Below are 20,725 nucleotides of genomic sequence, written 5' to 3' on the forward strand. Positions count from 1 at the left end.
TAGATAGAAACTACCTTCTGCCGAGGCATGAAGGAAATATAGGAGATGTCCTGTTTGTTGTTCACAGCAAAGAGATGGATTGTGTGGTTTTTGTAGTGTGAATGTATGCACATGTGTTTGTGCACCTTGCTCAAAGTCTGATGTATTTTGAATGGAAATTGGGTCAATAAAAATGCAGCCACCTCCCTGGGCAGCTGTCTGGCCTCTTAAGCAGATGGTGCTGGGATAGTCTAATCTGCCTCCTGTGGTTCTGTGTGTCCATATGTAATTATAGCTCACCCTGATAGTAGTGAGGGCTTCAGATGTAACATCTCCATAAGAAGCAGTCCATCATTCAGATCTTATAAATCAAATAGTGAATGTTTTATCAGAGTAAAGAGGTGCTTTCACTTTTTCAGAACTGAGTAGAATAATTTTTGTTTTACTATGAATGTACGTTTATGGATATTTTGTGTGAATGTCTGTGGATTTAATCGGTTTGAGATATGCTATCACAGTAGCAGAGTTTAAATCTGCCATCTGGATGATTTATGAACAGCAAAGCTATTGGTTAGTTGATCAGATTTCTGAGTTGACTGACAGGGAAATAGAAAATACAGCCAAGAGTATATAGAATCCTTCATCTGTGAAGGATCAACATGTTGTTCTGCATCTTGCTTGGTTCTAAATAACCCCAAATTAAAACTGAGCAAGAATGATGAATTTAAGAGGGATGAGGATTTAACTGAGGGTGTTTACAATAAAGCTCAGAGGCATCTGACCAAGTCAGCAAGTCAAAGACTTGAAATAAACTGGTTAAAAAAAATCATGTTGTCAGAACTGAGCTGATAGAGCTAATAGAGCTGACAGGGAGGCAAGAATATTTAGCAATCAGCTTAACATAACAGCCAGAACTGCACAAGATCTAAACCGCAGATCAAGACACAACTGATTGAACAAGGTATAAGCTTATTTCCCCGGTCGAAACAACAGTGTTGTATGATTGAAATCAGATCAGAAACTTTCCTCCAAAAAAACCCCCAGAATATTTACATAAGTCACGAAACTACAAACGGACACAATGAGGAGATCAAGGACGGGTTTACAGAAAGGTAGTTTCTGGCTGCTGTATGTGACTCAGGTCAGATGCAGTGGGAATATCACCAACATTCACATAAATATTAAGCTGTTTCTATCAAAGAAAATAAACAGAACTGATTAATAACATTAGCTTATGAAATTATAAAATGTTCATCACCACAAACATCTGACTGGCAGCACCTCCTCAGCTGTATCTGGATCAGAAAACATCCAGTCCCTGTCACCCTGCTGCAGTCCACAACTTGAAAGGTCTTAAATTACTTCGTAGCTCCAACATTATCAGCTGACAATCATCCAGCTGATGTTCAAAATAACTGTAGGAGGGTCATTTCTGTGACATACACAAACATTTACATACATATGCAACATATTACCATCTTAGTGATATTTAGATTGTTGTCATTGGGAATGTCAGTATGAGAAAATTGATGCATGTAAAGGTTACTGCTTATGTCATTTATAAAGTCAACTTAACTTCAAATATGTCGGTTTGTAGATTATGATGCTCTGGTTTGAGCAAATCAGATGTTCCTGATATTTTAGTGGGTTTGAAGATGTTCAATGTTGACTCAGAGAAAACACATTTGTCAGGTTGTCATTTGGCTTTTTAGGGACCTTCAGTAGATTACTAACCTTCAGTTCTTAGATTGGAGATGCAACTCATAATACATGTTCCTTCTAGGCATCATGGAGGCTGGAACAAAAGTGCAATGCAGCACAATTAGGAGGTCATATCTGAAAGCTTATTAGGTGTTGCTGACCTTATCACTAGACTCACAAGGCATGTGAAAATTCCCACAGTGCTGTTTCATCAAGCTTATTCACAGGTGTGTTGGTCACACAGAGAGGGAACGCAGGTGTTGATGGTGCTCACGCTCTTTCTAGTAACCAGTCATTTTTCCATGATCTGCTGCTGGACCAATTCTTCCTAACATGAGATGCACCAAGAAACTGACTGCTGACTAGGGGCCTCATGTACGAAAAGTGCGCAGCTTTCAAGCTAAAAGTTTGCAGTAGGGAGAAATTATGAAACTTGATGCGCACAAAAAAATTCAGATATACGAAACCATGCGTAGAGATGTCACCACACACATAGCTTTCATTCATCCCAATTCTGCGCAGCACGTGGCGCTTTAACCTCCTAGTCCCTGCCATAAATACATATGCAAAGCAAAATAATTGCCCCGGGCAATCTAAACCGACCGATAAGCCATGTATTATCATGTACCAGCAGATCAGTATGATCTCTAAAAACAAAATATGGTCCCCCCGACTTCTTCCATTGCCAATGTTCTCCAACTGTGCCAAAGCCATCATTCTGCAATTATGGCCAACTTAACGCCCCTATTTATGGACATGTGTGATTGTCTCCAGGTTGTCCACCTTAGGAATCATCAAACCTGTCTTGTTACGAATTAATCTGCTGATCAGAGGCCATTTGTTTTTCAGTGAGAATGAAGGTGTCCCTCAGATGATTCACATGCATGTTACGCCCCTCAGCACGCAGACCGATGAGTATTTCCATTTACAGGTTTCCATCCAACTAAGGTTGTTTCCATCATTTTCTGAGGTGTGTTACGTTACCGTATGAGGCCATATGTGATTCAGTTTCATCGCTCTGGTTTAAAACACAAAAGCTCAAACTCATGAAAAAACTTTAGACTCGATGCTCTATGAATGAAATAAAGCTAAAAGGAGTCATATTTCAGTGTATTTAGGCGAGTTTAAGTTTTCCATAGTTTATTATTGCCAATTAAAAAGTTTGTTTGGCTTTCACACACTTTTACGTAACATTCATTTTAGTACATGCCAAGTTGTGCGTAAAACATTGCGCTGCAAGATTTTTGTGTGTAAGTACACTTCACACAATGAAGCCCCAGAATCTGGTGGTTTTCCCTGGCCCTGAATAGGATGCTCCTTTGTGTAGTGCGGTGCCATTTTGTTTGTTTAATCATAAATCACTCAAAACTTTGTTAACAAATTCTCTTGGACTCTTATTAATAGCTATTGATGGCCAAACATGACATTATCTCCCAATACATTGAAGCTGTGGCAGGCTGAAAAACTGATTGTGTTACAGCACAGAAGCTCCGTTTTTCCTTTTAAACGTTATTTCAGCGTTTCCCTTACTATCATCCACCCCCACTAACAAGACCACGTGCCTCCTCAAGAAAATCATGACATGTAGTAAATTATTAAACGTCTATGTTCACACATTACCAGTTTACTACAGCAGGAGAAGAACTATATTGTTTTAATTTATGTTGGAGGAAGACACCTATTTAAGTCTTGATGTAAAGCTGCACCGTGCAGAGGCACACATGAGGAACAGGTAGGGTAAGAACATGGAGAAGTGTCAGGGTTTCCCAGGTAGTTTTATTAGACGGGTGGAGGACCCCCTACCTCCAACAGTCAAGTAAATGTTTTCTAATTTATCTTTATTTTACTCTATTTGCTCATTTCAAATAAGTTCTTAGTTTGAGTTCTGACATTCCAGACACATCAGGGTAATTTTATGATGGTATTAAATGAACAGCAGGTATTAAATGATGCCAAAATATGTTCAGACACTGGTACTTCAGAGGTGTGACTGCTACATAATGCTGAACAGCAGGCTTTACTGCAGACAAGAGAATGATGGACAGCTGGACAGCCATTGGAAGAAATAATAAAGGAAGTTCTCTCTTCAAACATAATTTCTATACACCATGTTAACAAAGTTGTGAATGGCTGACTTAATCTTTGCAGCTCAGTTTTTATTGACAGGATTAAGAGCTGTGCTGTTGCTATTATTAGATGCCCTTGGATCACAATGTCCGACCCACCTCTCTGCCCCAAGCTTCTTTTTACATCTAAAATGTTTGTCAACAGATGTTTATTTTGTTACTTTTGTTAAATCCTATGAAAAATAACTGGGTTTGGGGGCACGGCGCTGATGGTGTGGGGGTTGGGCGCGCGACCATATGCGGAGGCTACTGTTAGGATTATGATTATTGATTAATTAATATTTATCAATAATTATAATCAAAAATCATAATTTGAGAAAAATTATTTCTTAACCAAAAATCCTCATTTATGAATCGAAACCAGAGATGTCTTCTGGTGTTGTAATTGTGGCTCAACACCTTTGATAATTACAACCGTTAAATACTCAGTAATAATTGATAACTATTACCAGAGATGTCACTGTTTAATCAACCGTTTCTGCCGAAACGTGGGGAACATTTAACCTTATTTTGACTGACAAATCACTCTTGCACAAAATAAACACAAAATGCCTTCTCTTTATCTACGTGAAAATTCATTAACCCAATCAGCCTGATACAATCAACTCTTCGATCCGATAATCTTCACCTACTCAAACATGCAAAGTTCTACACAAAAGGGTAAAATATCTAGCTAAACAAAATAAAGCAAAACAGCAGTGGGTGTGTATGGAATCAACCAGCAGTTATGGCAAAAGTGATAATATGACAAGGGAATATGGTGTTGAACGAAGCTTTGGGAGCGCAGCCCGCCAGAAAGTGTAGCTCAGTGAGATGCAGGCAGTCATAAACCTTCCCCCCAGTAAGGTTGTAAACCCCGAGGACAAAGGATAATAAAACTTTTGGCGCCAAGCCAGTAAGCAGTAAAGTTGAAGACAAAGAAAATGGTTGATTTTCACCATAAGGTTATTATAGCGGTCCAGTTTCACAACGCACCTGCGCGCAGGTGTTCGCACAGTAAAAGCACAATCTTGCGAGAGTCGGCGGCCTCAGACAATCATGTTTCAAAAGACAATGGCATGCACATACAATTCAGAACACATTAGACTCTTAAGTGGCGATTCTACATCACACTAAAACCTCCTCTATCCTGCCCAAGCTATTCCTAATAAAGAAATTTTAAAAAGGTGGATTTTACTTGTCGTTGTCTCCTCTGAACAGAGGGAGAAAGGGAGGTGGTGAAGAGTTCCACGCGTCCGCAGATACTTAGCGAAGCAGTCCGTTTTCTTCCTTGGTGGCCTCCGTGGCAGACAGGTAGAATTATTATGATGGACCGTCACTAGTTGACTGGTACAAAACAAGGAAGGAAAGTTGCGTCTCCTTGAAACTCCATGGTTTTTTGGTTACGTGTTAAACTCACGTCTTCGATCGGCAAAGTGAAATTTCTGGCCTTCTTATTCCAGAAACCTCTTTCATGAATTTTTCGTTGGCCAACGAAGGAGAATAAATGAAGAATCCACGTGGGACCTCTTCTTCTCCAGAGAGAGATGCTTCAGATGTTGGTCCGGTATCCAACGTGAAAAGCGCTTCTTTCAAACATTTGCCTTCCTATATTGCCTCCTGTGACGTCAGACCTGGGACAGCCCCGTCTTATCAACCGCAGTGGCCGCTGGGTTTTGTAGGACAGACTCTCCTGCGGTACAAAATGGCTGATGACATTGGAAAGGCATAGTGGCGTCCAGCAACGTGCAAATGGTCCAATATTCAGCAAACAAGTGGTCCAACACTACGGTCCTCAAAGCGGGCGTTCCGGGTTCGAGTCCCAGACTCGGCGACAAAAATTTTATATCTAAAGGAAAACATGACATTTCCTGTTCTCAAGGGGCGGAGCTTCGATGATGTCAGCATCTGATCTGTGTATATTGTTCAGGCAGATCAATCTTAGAAGGTTTCAGGTCTCTGTGACTTTCCTTGTAAGAGCTATATCAATTTCGTCTTTTATGGCGAGAAGTCATATTTTGAGGCTTGGCCACGCCCACACGCTTTCATGTATCGAAAAGCATTTGATAACTTTGATCCCCAGTGCCTTAAGAGTATACTGAGTGATTTTCAAGTCTCTAAGTCCAGAGCTGTTTGCTCAGATATTTGGGCTAAAAAGTTCAAAACCGGGTTTAAAATTGCAACTTCAATCCAAAATGGCCGACTTCCTTGTTGGGTTTGGACAAATGCTCCAACTTTTTTGTAGGTCCTGAGAAGTTACATATGTGTACCAAATTTCACAATCTTCGGTCAAAGCATGGCTTTGGACTGATTTTTATTTTATTTTCTAGGGGCCACTGTGGTAGAATTAGGCCACGTTCACCAAATATCTCATCAGATCTCTTTTGGGGACTGGACTAGGATCAATCATAAAGAATTTGGTGCAGTTCAGATAATCTATGTGGAAATTAGAGCCAAACGTATGGCCAGGGCGTGACATCAAACTTCGCCGCGCCCCCATTGGCATGCCCTTTTATGAAAAGTCACTCTGCTTCAAACGAAGTTAGACCCTCTAGTTATCAGTCACCTGACACAGTTTGAAGCGGATTGAGTGTAGACGGCCAGATAGCAACATTTCCCTGTTAAAAAAACCCCAAAAAAAACTGACTTCCTTGTCTGAGTGGGCGGGGCTTAGATGATATCAGCATATGACCTCATAGGATCCTCGGGAACCCGAAGGTCTTCCTTCATCTTCATGCTGACTTTGGTGAGATTTGGCGTTTCTTTGGGAATGTTATTGCATTTTTTCACTTTGACCAAATATGAAGTCAATCTCTAGGAGTTCCTTAAAGTTCAAGGTGAGTAAAAGTGAAAAACGGCCAAAAATTAACATTTAATCCAAAATGGCGGACTTCCTGTGTGTCTTAGGGAATACCCCCAAGAGACTTTTTTTCTTGGTTTGAGGAGCTCTACCATTGTGCCAAATTTCAGATCTCTATGACTTACGGTTCAGTTTATCTCACGTTTGAGGGCGTGGCTAAGTGGTCTGGCCACGCCCATTGACAACGACATTAAAGAACCAAAATTTCCTGCCGGGTGACAATTTTGGGTAAAATCATGTGCATCTAGGGGCTTTGGCAAAGTCCCCAAATTGCCCCGCAACGGAATAAAGAATAATAAGAAACACTACGATTACAATAGGCCCTTGCAGGCTTCCTGCTCGAGTCTAAAAAGACGTTTTAACTCTTATTTAGAAAAAAACTACATAATTTCAGGGTCCAGGTTGCTACATGTAATTGATCGTGGTGCATCGCCACGGCATGTGTAGTTTGTTAAATTTTATTTACGCACTTATACTAATAATCAGAGTTTGACATTTAAATATCATGAGACCTTAAAATTTACTTTATTTTGAAAAACCAACAGAACCGGCTCCTTCCTGCCTGTGAAGCTGCTACAGTTGTGTTTAGAGGGGGGCTAAAGAATTCCACATCCTCCGTTCCTGCTCTGTTCCATTCCGACCGACGGAGCAACTCCGTTAATTAATGTTAATTAATGAGAACGGTTGCACATTCTCTGTGACTACTCCGAACATCACCGTCGACGGACCCACTCCCCATCGTTCTCCATCAAATTATGGAACAACTCAAATTTTCTGCTCCATCCCGGTCCGTCTTGCTCTAGCCGGGTCAACAAATGCACCTCTCGTGCATGCTTTTTTCGGGCTCCAAGGAACTTGGAGCGGACATGTTGCATTTGGATGACAGTAATGCAGTTACTTAATATAACTTTTGCCTTAATACGTAATATTTCAGATACGTTTTGAACAGCATGAGCTCCGTCCCCCCTTTCCCTCGGCAGCCCACCGCCGCGACTTTAAAAAATCCTAGAGGAAACCCTGGGGTCACTTCCTTGTATTGCAAAACAGTAGACAAGATAACGTTACATCCTTTATGGAAGTCTGTACCTTTAATTCAGCTGGGCAATTAAATGATGCTATTACTTATATTTAGTCTGTATCTATGTGCTTCCATTTGCCTGTCAGTTTAATGCTGATATACTGAATTCTTCTCTAAGGGACGAATATATATTTATTATTATATCCTAAAATGGCGTTTTTTGTGTAAACATGGATCTTGTTATTCTGCTACATCCTTGTTCAGTTTGTTTTTGGTAGTCATGATCAACATCACTCAGCAGGGTAGGTTGGTGCTGGTTCTGACTACTTTCTGCTTGAACTGTCAGTCTGGGTCCACTGTTAACGCTTACTCATGTTGCTATCAGCTATATTAGCAGGTAATTAGTCTACAACTGAACAGAGAAGTAATATAGGGGGGCACTGGTCATTTTGTTGCTGATTAAACAGGTCACTTTAGTGTGTGTGGGAGGGTTGCTACTTCACTGCTGCAAATACAGGAGCTTTATTGACCTTTAAAGTTACTCTCAAACACCAGAGATTCTGTTGTTAGCATTAGCACAGCTAGGATCTGGCATCCTTCTGCATCTCAGTTTTGGTCATAGGTCAAAGGTTCCAACATAATATTTTTAGTATCAATTATATCTACATATCGATTTTGTTGACACAGGGTGATTTTTCTGGATTTTTGTTTTAAATTCTGTCACTCACAGGTGAGGAGTACCTATTATCAAAAATTAAATTAAATGTAGTTGCACGGTGGTGCAGTTGGTAGCACTGTTGCCTTGCAGCAAGAAGGTCCTGGGTTCGATTCCCAGCCTGGGGTCTTTCTGCATGGAGTTTGCATGTTCTCCCCGTGCATGCGTGGGTTCTCACCGGGTACTCCGGCTTCCTCCTACAGTCCAAAGACATGCCTGTTAGGTTAATTGGTCACTCTAAATTGCCCTTAGGTGTATGAATGAGAGTGTGCATGGTTGTTTGTGTGTTGCCCTGCGATGGACTGGCGACCTGTCCAGGGTGTACCCCGCCTCTCGCCCATAGACTGCTGGAGATAGGCACCAGCTCCCCCGCGACCCACTATAGAATAAGCGGTAGAAAATGACTGACTGACTGATGACTAAATTAAAATAATCCTGCAAAATCGGCAGTGTATAAAAAACTTTTTCTCCCCACTGTAATAGGAAGAGTACATTACAGTGGCATAAAGGTAATAAAATAATTAACGAACACATAATTAAAGATAAAAAATAAAAAATACATGATAAAATGATTGATAAAAACATGAAAGGAAAGTTGGACTGAAAACTTAATGTTTGGATGGCACAGTCAAAGGCCACTCTAAACAAATAAGTTTTTAATCTTGTTTTAAAGCAACTTAGGGTTTCAAAGCTTTTACAGTTTTCTGGGAGTTTATTCCAGATTAGTGGAGCATGCGAACTAAAAGCTGCTTCTCCATGTTTGGATCTGGTTCTGGGTGTTGCAGAGTAGATTTGAGCCAGAAGACCTGAAAGGTCTGGGTGGTTGATACACTGACAACATGTCTGTAATGTATTGTGGTGTTAAGCCCTTCAGTGATTTATAGACGAACAGAAGTATTATAAAGTCTACTCTTTGAGATATGGGGAGCCAGTGTAGGGACTTCAGAACTGGGGTGATGTGCTCCACGTTCTTAGTTCTAGTGAGGACGCGGGCAGCAGCATTCTAGATCAACTGCAGCTGCCTGATCAACTTTTTAGGCAGACCTGTGAATTCACCGTTGCAGTAATCAACGGTGAAGTATTTCTACTTCAGATGAAACATGAATTTGTTTTTCAAGGTCCTGCGGAGACGTTAGTCCTTTAATCCTGGAGATGTTGTTTAGGTGATAGAATGCCGACCTTGTTACCGTCTTTATGTGCCTCTGAAGGTTCAGGTCTGAGTCCATCACTACACCCAGATTTCAAGTCTGATTTAAACTAATTGATTGCTGTTCCAGAAAGCTGACCCAGGCGCTCTAATAAAATGGAGTGATCAACAGTGTCAAATGCTGCACTAAGGTCCAGGTCCAATAATACCAGCACTGTGGTTCTTCCACAGTCTGCATTTATATGGATGTCACTGAACACCTTGACAAAGGCAGTCTCTGTACTGTGGTGAGCACGGAAGGCGGACTTGAAGACATCGAAGCAACTGGTCATTGTTAGGAAGTTGTTTAACTGTTGAAACACAGCAGTTCTTGGAAGATGAAGAGGTTTTTTTTGGGGTCAGTTGAAACATGCATCAAAGTTGGCAAATAAATGACTTTATGAGAAGAAAATTAAAACTAAAGCTGACAGCATCTGTGGAGTTGCCTGAGGAGAGCGATGAACAAAACCCATTCTCACAGAGATTTGGAGAACATTTCAAGGTATAGTAGGCAAATATTACTAAGTCAAAATGTGATATGCTGATAGACTAAACGCTGAAATTAAACCACAAGGTTGCTCAGAAAAGCCTCCATATAGCATAAAGCCTATGGCCACCTATGCAACCAGGTTTTTGCAGCTATTCCTTTTTTAATTTTGAGAGATTTATTTGTTTTTCAGTTGTATTTTACAGTATAACAGTTGCACATTATATATAGAAAAGTTTTGGAATGATTTATCATGGTCAAATTTATTAAGTCTGGGTTTCATAGACATTTAATTACCCCTGTAGGCCAGAGTTTGTGAGTGATGATATTTGGGAGACTGTACAATCCTCAGGTCCATAGTATGAGTCATTGTATGCAAATGTTAGCCTGGGTGGCCAGCAAGACTGTGGTAAAGTTAAAAATGGCTGAGCTGGGCAGAAGGAGGGCAGTGTTGTAGGCTGAGAGAGCTTTGAGTAAGAGAGAAAGTGAAAGAGAGAACAAGTCTGCATCATGTATATACACACAAAAACAGGGGAAGTGAGTGTCGACCGGCCTTGCTTCTGTTCCTCCCTCTCCACCTCCCTCCCCATCTTCCTCTTTCTCTATCCTCCTCTCTCTTTCTCACTCTTTCGTCAGCAGCAGTTAAAATGTCGACTGCGTAGCTCTTCCTCTGCTCTGCTTTCTCCACCTCATCACCATTTTCTTACCACAAAAGGAAATCATGCAGTCTTTTTTACCCCGTCATTCTTTCTTCTCTTTTTGGCTCTTGATGGGTTGATGGATCACAGGTAACTTTAGAAAGGGCTTTTCTACGGAGCCATTACTCATCAGTTTTTGGAAACAGGAAAGGTAATCTCAGATCTTTTATTCAGCTCTGCTATTGTCTGTAGATTTTCTATTCCACCCCATCAATCATTAAAGATTGAGCTGTGTCAGTTAGGAAACAGGCAGGAGGTAATAATTGGACTGAAGTTCTGATGTTGGTATGTAATGTGTTGGCATTTATTTGTGTACACAGTGGAACTAGTCCTCCGTAGTACCTCACCATGTAGAAAAAATGTCAAATCCTCTGCAGCTCCAGTCAAATGTTCATTATCATTCTGGATCAGATGAGATAAAAATATTTCACTCCATAAAATGTATGACAGCAACCATTTTATTGAAATCTCAGGACTTTATTGTGACTTGGCTTTTCTGTGCGCTCATGCATGGGCAGAGTTTCTGATTCATAAGCAGATGATAGATTGCTAAACCAGACATGACTGTCGGTTGCAGTTGCTGCCATTGCTTAGGCAGTATTGAATACTTTATCTACTGCCAATGTAGTCAACCAGAGAGGCCAGATGTCCATCGATTGACTTGTTAAACCTGTTTTGTTGATACATTTCTGTGGTGTTCTAAAGGTACAACTTTATCACTACACAGAGACCCGTTGCTGACCTCTCACTTATCCCTGTTGTATGGAAAAAGTTGTGTAATGTTGTTTTGACTGTCTGGAGGTGATATACATGAGTAGTTACTCATATTGGAGAGTAGAAGTCACTTATATGTATAGATATCAGATCATCAAATCATTACACATTTCTACTCAATGTATTGTTTGATATAAGTATAATACTGACTGATTCATTTCATCCTCTTGTGCATGCACAGTAAGCTGCTTTCTTTAAAAAACAAAAAAAGAAATTTAATTTTAAACACTATTGATCTCAACATTTGCAATTAATTGACATTAATTCTATTATTTTGCACATAATACAATAACTGATTAAATTGTATATTACATATCAAGGTACTGTTTTATGAACAAAAGTAGATAGCTGGAACTTACAGCCCAGTGGAGATTTTAGTCCATCTCTGAGCTGGATTTGGAGAATCTCAGTCAAAAAAAAACATTCAGTGAAACAGACTAAATAGTTACACCATGCCTGACTACATTAGTCCATTTATTTGTTGTCTTAGTCCTCTGCACCAAACCACAAACATTCATTTACATTTTCACATGGTAATGAAACCATGTGAAACCAGAAGAGAAATCTCTCTCTCTCTCTCTCTCTTTCTCTCTCTCTCTCTCTCTCGTTACCAACACTTTTAATAATCGATTTCTATAGATTTTATCAATTTGTTGTTGCAGCCCTAGTCCAGAGTCTGGTTGGAATGTCTTGTATAAGTGATTCTTCCTTTTGATCATGTTCAGTTTGTTGCTTTAAAATGGCCCACAACCCTTCTGCTTTTGGCCAGGACGTAGTCAAAGACGCTGTTTTGCAGAGACACTGATGGTACTCTAGGAACATGAAAACATGGCTACTGATGATCCAGGTGTGGTGAGGTTCATTGAAGCTCTGACCCAGTTCGTCATCTTAATGATTAGCCGTTTTCTTTGGTATTAACACCATATCTCATGCTTTGGTTTGGATTTGTTATTACAGTCTTTTAAGCAAAAATAGAAACCTTGTTGAAATAAAGTAAATGTTCAATATTAAATACTAACTCATCATTCTACTATTCTGCTTGGCTTTAATTGCAAATATGAACTGCAGAAATTGAGAAATCTTGCTACTAGAGACAATAATAATTATTTCTATTTAAATAACATGATTTATTTGCTCAGTTATGGAGGTGATCAAAGCTGTCATGGTGACCCAATTCATAAGTATGTGTGTTAATAGTATGTTCTCTGCTACAGTACCGCGTCACATGGTTACTTGCTTAATTACACAGTGTTTTGCAAGTCTATTTTTTTCTATTGGTTAAATTCTTTGATGTCTGTGTGCTGATGCTGGGCTCTGTGAAGTTTTTCATCTTCACATCTTCCTTTACTGCTTTTATGGCTGTGAAACTACATAATTAAGCTCATTAAGAGCTTATTAGCCCAGATAACTCCACATAAATGCATCTAAAATGGCTCCCTGCCGTGGTAATGTTGGAACGATACAGAGATTCAAGTGGCTGAATGGATGGCCGTGTTTCTTGAATGATGTTCCAGAAACCTCAGTGAACCTGTTGATGTCCTGGTAGTGGCTCAGCTGACGGGCCGCCCTGTGATGTTTTATCTGCATGTAAAGTTGGTAACTGATGTAATTCTAATGCCAGGTGTAGTTGGACATGTTTAACATGATCCAAATCACCAAGGAAGCATGTTAATATACATTCAGGTTTTGAATGTCCCACATCTGTTCTTGATGGATATTATTGCGCATTGGCTGTTTTTCTTACTCATTATCTCTTCATTATAGGGTTTCTGGTTGTTTTCCCCATGTTCGCTGGATTATATGTATTTTTTCTTATTTGCAGTAAAATGGAAAGTTGTCCACTCTTCATCTCTTCTGCTGCTTGTAGTCAGAAACACAGACAGAAATCTAGTTCTACTGGTTCTGGTGTGGCAGGTGTGACCCAGTTGCAGCTAAATGAGGTGTGTGTGTGGGTGTGGGTGTGTGTGTGTGTGTGTGTTCCTGTCTTGGCATCGCAGTGAGAACCATTTTCCCGATTTCACCATCAAATTGAGGAGCGTTTGTACCAAAGTGAGGACATTTTGCTGGTCCTCACGACCTATTTTGCTAACAGTTAGGTTTAGGACTAAGGTGTGAATTGACTTTAGGTTAAGGTTAGGGTTAGGCATGCCCTGGTAATGGTTAGGTTTAGGGTTATTGTCAGGGTTAGGGCATAGAAAGGGTTGAAAATGACTGAAAATCAATGGAAGTCAATGGGAGTCAACACATGGTCCTCACTACATATAGCAAAACAAGAGTGTGTGTGTGTGTGTGTGTGCGCACAGGAGTGATGATGCTGTACTTTACAGTAATACCACACCTCCTGGAACAGGATTATGGTTTCATTTCATGCTCATACTGAACATGGCTGCTCCTGAATACACTTCTATAGAATGAATCCTTTTTTACCATGTAAAAACGACCCTTTTCTTAAACTGAACCAGTAGAGTCAGCTGGAAAATGTTTGTGCATCAGCAGCAAAGAGTCAGGCACTTACAAGCTTACAGATACACACTTAATAAAAGCAATAATAATAAAAATGAACTAATTGCACAAATAAATCCGAGATACCCTAAAGGATATTAATATTTCTAATAAATGTAATCTTGTCTACTGTTTTGTTATACAGAGAAGCAAATCTATTGTCAAAATAAGGGCTTTCTACTTGGTTTTCCCCTGATTTAGACATTTACTTTTGTCATAATTATGTTTATTGCTGCTCTTTATTGGAGGAACATTTTGTCTTCAGAAAAGGTTGGCATGGTATCTAAAATGATGTTGACTGATGTTTGGTTAATGTGAGACGGGCCTTTGTGTTCATTTTGCGTCAGCCGTGGTTCTGGCCTGGGAACTCTCCTGTGGAGGCCATTTTAATTATGACCTTGATTGAAGCAAATGATACCTACAGAGCTTTAGATGTTCTTGGTTCTTCTGTGACCTCCTAAATGGAGTTTAGTTTCTTCATGAGTGGTGCTGGTACTTGTCCAACACCAGGCAGTAGACCACATCAGGTGTAAAATGATCGTCGCACCAAACTGAACACAGATTCCTGTGAATCTGGACGCAGTTCCTGCTGAACTCAACCTGCAGCCTGACAGATGGACTTGAATGTATCAAGCAGGAATTTATTCATTACTCTAGAGCTCTTCTACAGCCTCCTCCCTCCTCTTGATCCATTTTTCTTAGTTCCTGTTTAATGTTCTCTGACAATTGGCTTGCTGTGTGAGGGTATTGGAGGAAACCCCTCTCCTCTTACTGAATGTTAGGTTCCTTCGGACAGAACAGAGATGAATGATCCTATTGTTGATTCTGTTTTTCAGGTGTTTAAGCCATTGGTTGGGAAGAACCTGTTGTCTTCAATAACAGCTGTGGAGTTCCTGTTGGACCGACAACGGGACTTTGTCTCCGAACAGACAGCCTGCCAACCGTACCAGGTAAAAAGCAGTCGACACACAGGCTTAATGAAAACTTTTTCCAAATACAACATGTAATTTAAAGAAAGAGAAACGATTTCTTTAAGCTATTAAAAGCTACTGGATTTTAAGGTGTTTGGAAGGGTTACCTTGTACAGGTCCTTCTCAAAAAATTAGCATATTGTGTTAAAGTTCATTATTTTCCATAATGTCATAATGAAAATTTAACATTCATATATTTTAGATTCATTGCACACTAACTGAAATATTTCAGGTCTTTTATTGTCTTAATACGGATGATTTTGGCATACAGCTCATGAAAACCCAAAATTCCTATCTCACAGAATTAGCATATTATTAAAAGGGTCTCTAATCGAGCTATGAACCTAATCATCTGAATCAACGAGTTAACTCTAAACACCTGCAAAAGATTCCTGAGGCCTTTAAAACTCCCAGCCTGGTTCATCACTCAAAACCACAATCATGGGTAAGACTGCCGACCTGACTGCTGTCCAGAAGGCCACTATTGACACCCTCAAGCAAGAGGGTAAGACACAGAAAGACATTTCTGAACGAATAGGCTGTTCCCAGAGTGCTGTATCAAGGCACCTCAGTGGGAAGTCTGTGGGAAGGAAAAGGTGTGGCAGAAAACGCTGCACAACGAGAAGAGGTGACCGGACCCTGAGGAAGATTGTGGAGAAGGGCCGATTCCAGACCTTGGGGGACCTGCGGAAGCAGTGGACTGAGTCTGGAGTAGAAACATCCAGAGCCACCGTGCACAGGCGTGTGCAGGAAATGGGCTACAGGTGCCGCATTCCCCAGACCTGGGCTACAGAGAAGCAGCACTGGACTGTTGCTCAGTGGTCCAAAGTACTTTTTTCGGATGAAAGCAAATTCTGCATGTCATTCGGAAATCAAGGTGCCAGAGTCTGGAGGAAGACTGGAGAGAAGGAAATGCCAAAATGCCAGAAGTCCAGTGTCAAGTACCCACAGTCAGTGATGGTCTGGGGTGCCGTGTCAGCTGCTAGTGTGGGTCCACTGTGTTTTATCAAGGGCAGGGTCAATGCAGCTAGCTATCAGGAGATTTTGGAGCACTTCATGCTTCCATCTACTGAAAAGCTTTATGGAGATGAAGATTTCGTTTTTCAGCACAACCTGGCACCTGCTCACAGTGCCAAAACCACTGGTAAATGGTTTACTGACCATGGTATCACTGTGCTCAATTGGCCTGCCAACTCTCCTGACCTGAACCCCATAGAGAATCTGTGGGATATTGTGAAGAGAACGTTGAGAGACTCAAGACCCAACACTCTGGATGAGCTAAAGGCCGCTATCGAAGCATCCTGGGCCTCCATAAGACCTCAGCAGTGCCACAGGCTGATTGCCTCCATGCCACGCCGCATTGAAGCAGTCATTTCTGCAAAAGGATTCCCGACCAAGTATTGAGTGTATAAATGTACATGATTATTTGAAGGTTGACGTTTTTTGTATTAAAAACACTTTTCTTTTATTGGTCGGATGAAATATGCTAATTTTGTGAGATAGGAATTTTGGGTTTTCATGAGCTGTATGTCAAAATCATCCGTATTAAGACAATAAAAGACCTGAAATATTTCAGTTAGTGTGCAATGAATCTAAAATATATGAATGTTAAATTTTCATAATTACATTATAGAAAATAATGAACTTTATCACAATATGCTAATTTTTTGAGAAGGACCTGTAGCTTAAAGGGGCATTATTGTGAATTTTAGCAATGAATTCACCTTTTGCACACAGCTTTTTAAATTTTCTTAAAGATTTCTTTCGCAGCACTAGTGGCCTTTATTTTTCCAGTATTTTTTGACTGTATTTGGACAGAAAATGGGTGCGGAGAGATACATAACCAGCGCTGCGCCCCCTTTTTGCACACAACTTTAACATAATTAAGTACAGAGGCAGCACACAGTCGGAGACAGTTTATATATTTATATTTGCTGACTAGGCGGCATTAAGTAAAATCATTGGTCTAAAAGTGAGCGCAAATAACACAATGTGAAGGCAGTTATTTCCAGCCATTTATTTGTTTTATTGTTTGATTTTTACTATGTTTGTATTGAGTTTTTAAGTTATTTACATTTTTGTGTTCTTACCTTTATTTGATTTGATTTTCAGCACTTTGTTTCAGCTGTAGCTGGTGTTAAAGCGCTTTTATAAATAAAGTTGATGATGGTTGGAAGGGTTCTGTGTATGCTGGATTGATGGACTGGCTGCAGGCCCATCATTTTGTTCATCGCCATTAGTGGAATGATCTTCTCCCAATTAGTGCTTAGTAGCTACTGGGAAGAACGCTGTGATATGACGTCGTTTATACCCACCCTTCGTAGCTGACATGACTTTAGAAAGCTTTACCCTTAGTGGTCACATAGTCTGAAAAGAAGCGGGAACAGACTCCGCACATGTGCAATAGCTGACATAAAAACTACACAGAGGAAGCCTAGATGCGAGTCAAAGGGCCGATACGCTGATAAAAAAAATTTGTGTAACCGCCTAATTTCAGCGTAACTGTGACAACTTTCGAAATACACTGGCGAGAACTCTGGGTTTTATTCTTTTCAAAGCTTTCCTTATCTCCAATCATGTTTTGAATCGGCTGTTCTAATATTTTTGTTTCAATATCTTTCCACTTTCCATAATATTCTGGTTTACACCAGTAGTATATACATTTTATTTGTGAGGCATTGTAATATTCCCTTATTTTTGGTAGTGACATTCCTCCTTTTTCTTTGACTAGCTGAAGAGTTCTATATCTTACGCTGGGTCTACTATCTCCCCAGATAAACCTAGAAATTATCCTGTCCCATTATGTAAATTCCTGTAGGCTGACCTCTACTAGTAATACTTGGAATAGAAACAAAAACCTTGGTAATACATTTTTTTCAATAATTTTAATCCTTGAGCTGAAATCTAATGGCAGAGTATTCCATCTTTCTATATCTTTCTGTATTTCCTCTTGTACTTTGTTATAGTTTCTATTATTGAGATCCAAAAAGTTTTGTGTTATTTCTATTCCTGAATATCGGATGCTTTTCAGTTTCCAGTTACATTTATAACTTTCCTTAATATCTCTGGAAGGGGTATAATTGAATTTAAGTATTAGCATTTTGGATTTATGCTATCCAGATAGATATTCATACCTTTCCAGCAGTTACATCAGTTCGGGAAAGTGATTTGTTTGAATGTTCTAGGAAGGTTACATCATCATCTGCGAAAAGACCAATTTTATGTTTTTCTTTATTTATTGTTAAATCTTTGATTTCTTGGTTTTCTCGTATTGCTTGAGCTAGAGGAGTGGTTCCCAAACTTTTTTCTCCTGGGCCCCCCTTTGATTTATAGGGAAATGTTGCTGCCCCCCTGCCCAGCACACATTGACCCTCTGACCAGACACACACGTATTTTGTTTTCAAACTCTGTTGCAATTTATTTCACAACTCAGTAAACTGTAGTAAACTACAGGTTGCAATAAAATAAACTACAGAGTCATTTAAGTAACAAAACAACAAACCACTTTGTACAGTGTAAACATTTCAAATGTAATTTTTTGCAGTATAACAATATTCAACATTGCTATTAACCCGTTTTTCAAAACTGTGTAAAATGGGTCTAAAAGATTAACTCCCTAAGAGGAAAAATAAGGTTTCTTGTGACATCTTTCATCTTTATATCTTTTTAGTGACTGGTGTGAGCCTGCTTGTTGCTGCAGATTTTCTCAAATCTGGGTTGCAATTGTGAGACTGCCACTCGAAATTTGTTTTCAATGTCCAGCTTTGATCTGTATTTTGTCTTAATTGAGTCCACAGCAGAAAACCTATCACAAAGGTAGGATGTGGCAAAAGGGAGAAGTATGGCCAGGGCTCTCTTACCTAGCAGTGGATAATCTTTCTCCACTCCAATCCAAAATGCAGCCAGTCCCAGTGTAGCCGCATTGTTGAATTAGATGTGACATCAATGAACTGTTCCTCCTCTGATGTGCTGAAGTTTGTTGGTAGTTTTGCACTGAAAGAATCACGGATCCAGTCATATTCTTTGGAATCTTACACCAGGAAATATCTCAGGAAATGTTTCTGAAGGGCAGAGATGTGTGCTTGCATGCATGAGATCACTGTGTTCTGCAGCTTGTTGTCTTCAATGAATTATTTCAAGATATGATTCGTCATATTTTCTAACCTTTGGCTTGGAAGGAAGTTGTTTTGGAAGCCAAACAGTTTTACAGTTATTTATACTGCGCCCCCTCTGCAATGGCGCTGATTTTGTCTTCCTTGAGAGTCAAATTCAGTGTAGAGTGGAGAATTGGTTTGAGCTCATCTTTAAAAACTTTATACCATTCTGCTGGGAACCTATCACTTCCCGATGATTTATAATTTTTTAGTGATTGTATACCTTTCAATATTTCCTTTTTCGTGATGTCTGCTGTTAATATATACCGTTTTGGTAAATTCTTGGTAATTGGAACCAATACACTGTCCTTAATTTGGGGATACTCTAAGCATATATATATATATATATATATATATATATATATATATATATATATATAATACATATATAGATATATATATATATATATATATATATAATACATATATAGATATATATATATATATATATATATAGATATATATATATATATAATACATTATAGATATATATATATAGGGGTTGGACAATGAAACTGAAACACCGGACCGGTGACAAAGGGCAGCCCTGTCAGAGTCCAACATGCACCGTGAACTGGTCCGACTTAGTGTCGGCAATGCGGACCAAACTCCTGCTCCGCTTGTACAGAGACCAGATGGCCCCTAGTAAAGGGCCCCCGATTCCATACTCCTAGAGCACCCCCCCACAGGGCATCACGAGGGACACAGTCAAATGCTTTCTCCAGGTCCACAAAACACATGTGGACCGGTTGGGCAAACTCCCATGAACCCTCGAGTACCCTGTAGAGGGTATAGAGCTGGTCCAGTGTTCCACAGCCGGGACAAAAACCACACTGCTCCTCCTGAAGCCGGGGTTCGACTATCGGCCGGACTCTCCTCTCCAATACCCTGGTGTAGGCCTTACCAGGGAGGCTGGTAAGGCCTCCCTAGGACTGTTGGTCCAATTATAAGAAAATTGAAGATGTTCAAAATGAATGTAAATTAGAGCCATTTCTAATTCAGTGTCTAAGATGTGAAGTTCTGAGAAACAATAATAAGACCAGTGTATATTTCCAGTTATCGCACTAAAACCCCTATTTAAATTATATATTTGATCATAAAATAGCTCTGAATAATTTCAAAAGCTTACTGTGTTTTAAACTTACAGAATAAGGTCATTCAGATCAGTGATCCCAAACTCAAGGGAATAGCTGTAAAAGAAAAGAATCAGTGTGTTGCAACGGCCCAGTCAAAGTCCTGACCATTGAAACCCTGTGGTGGGGCTTGAGAAGGCAATACAGAAACGTTAAACTGAAGCATTGTTGTAAAGAAAAGACAGAAAACATCCATAAGTCACATCCACTGAAGGTGGTTCTATGGGCCGTGGGTTCCCAAAGTAGGGGTCAGGACCCCATTGGGTCAATTATTAAAACATTCTCTTCTGAAATCAACATGAATGACAAAAATGGCTGAGGTATTACAAATACAGGGGTTGGACAATGAAACTGAAACACCTGGCTTTAGACCACAATAATTTATTAGTATGGTGTAGGGCCTCCTTTTGCGGCCAATACAGCGTCAATTCGTCTTGGGAAT

The 20,725-nt window shown here is 39.9% G+C and overlaps 1 protein-coding gene across 5 annotated transcripts in view; it reads left to right on the forward strand.

The window, feature by feature from the left end:
* jmjd1cb (jumonji domain containing 1Cb) overlaps positions 1-20,725 on the forward strand; it is a 150,796-nt gene that overhangs the window by 69,723 nt on the left and 60,348 nt on the right. For 4 of the 5 annotated variants that reach the window (XM_047378097.1, XM_047378092.1, XM_047378094.1 and 1 more), the window contains one exon: positions 14,862-14,975. In XM_047378097.1, coding sequence (XP_047234053.1) covers positions 14,862-14,975 — 114 coding nt within the window. Of the gene's footprint in view, positions 1-10,695; positions 10,901-14,861; positions 14,976-20,725 lie in introns of those variants that run through there. The other variant, XM_047378096.1, reaches the window with a different exon arrangement.

Source organism: Girardinichthys multiradiatus, chromosome 10, assembly GCF_021462225.1.
Source record: "Girardinichthys multiradiatus isolate DD_20200921_A chromosome 10, DD_fGirMul_XY1, whole genome shotgun sequence".
Classification (NCBI taxonomy): Eukaryota; Metazoa; Chordata; class Actinopteri; order Cyprinodontiformes; family Goodeidae; genus Girardinichthys; species Girardinichthys multiradiatus.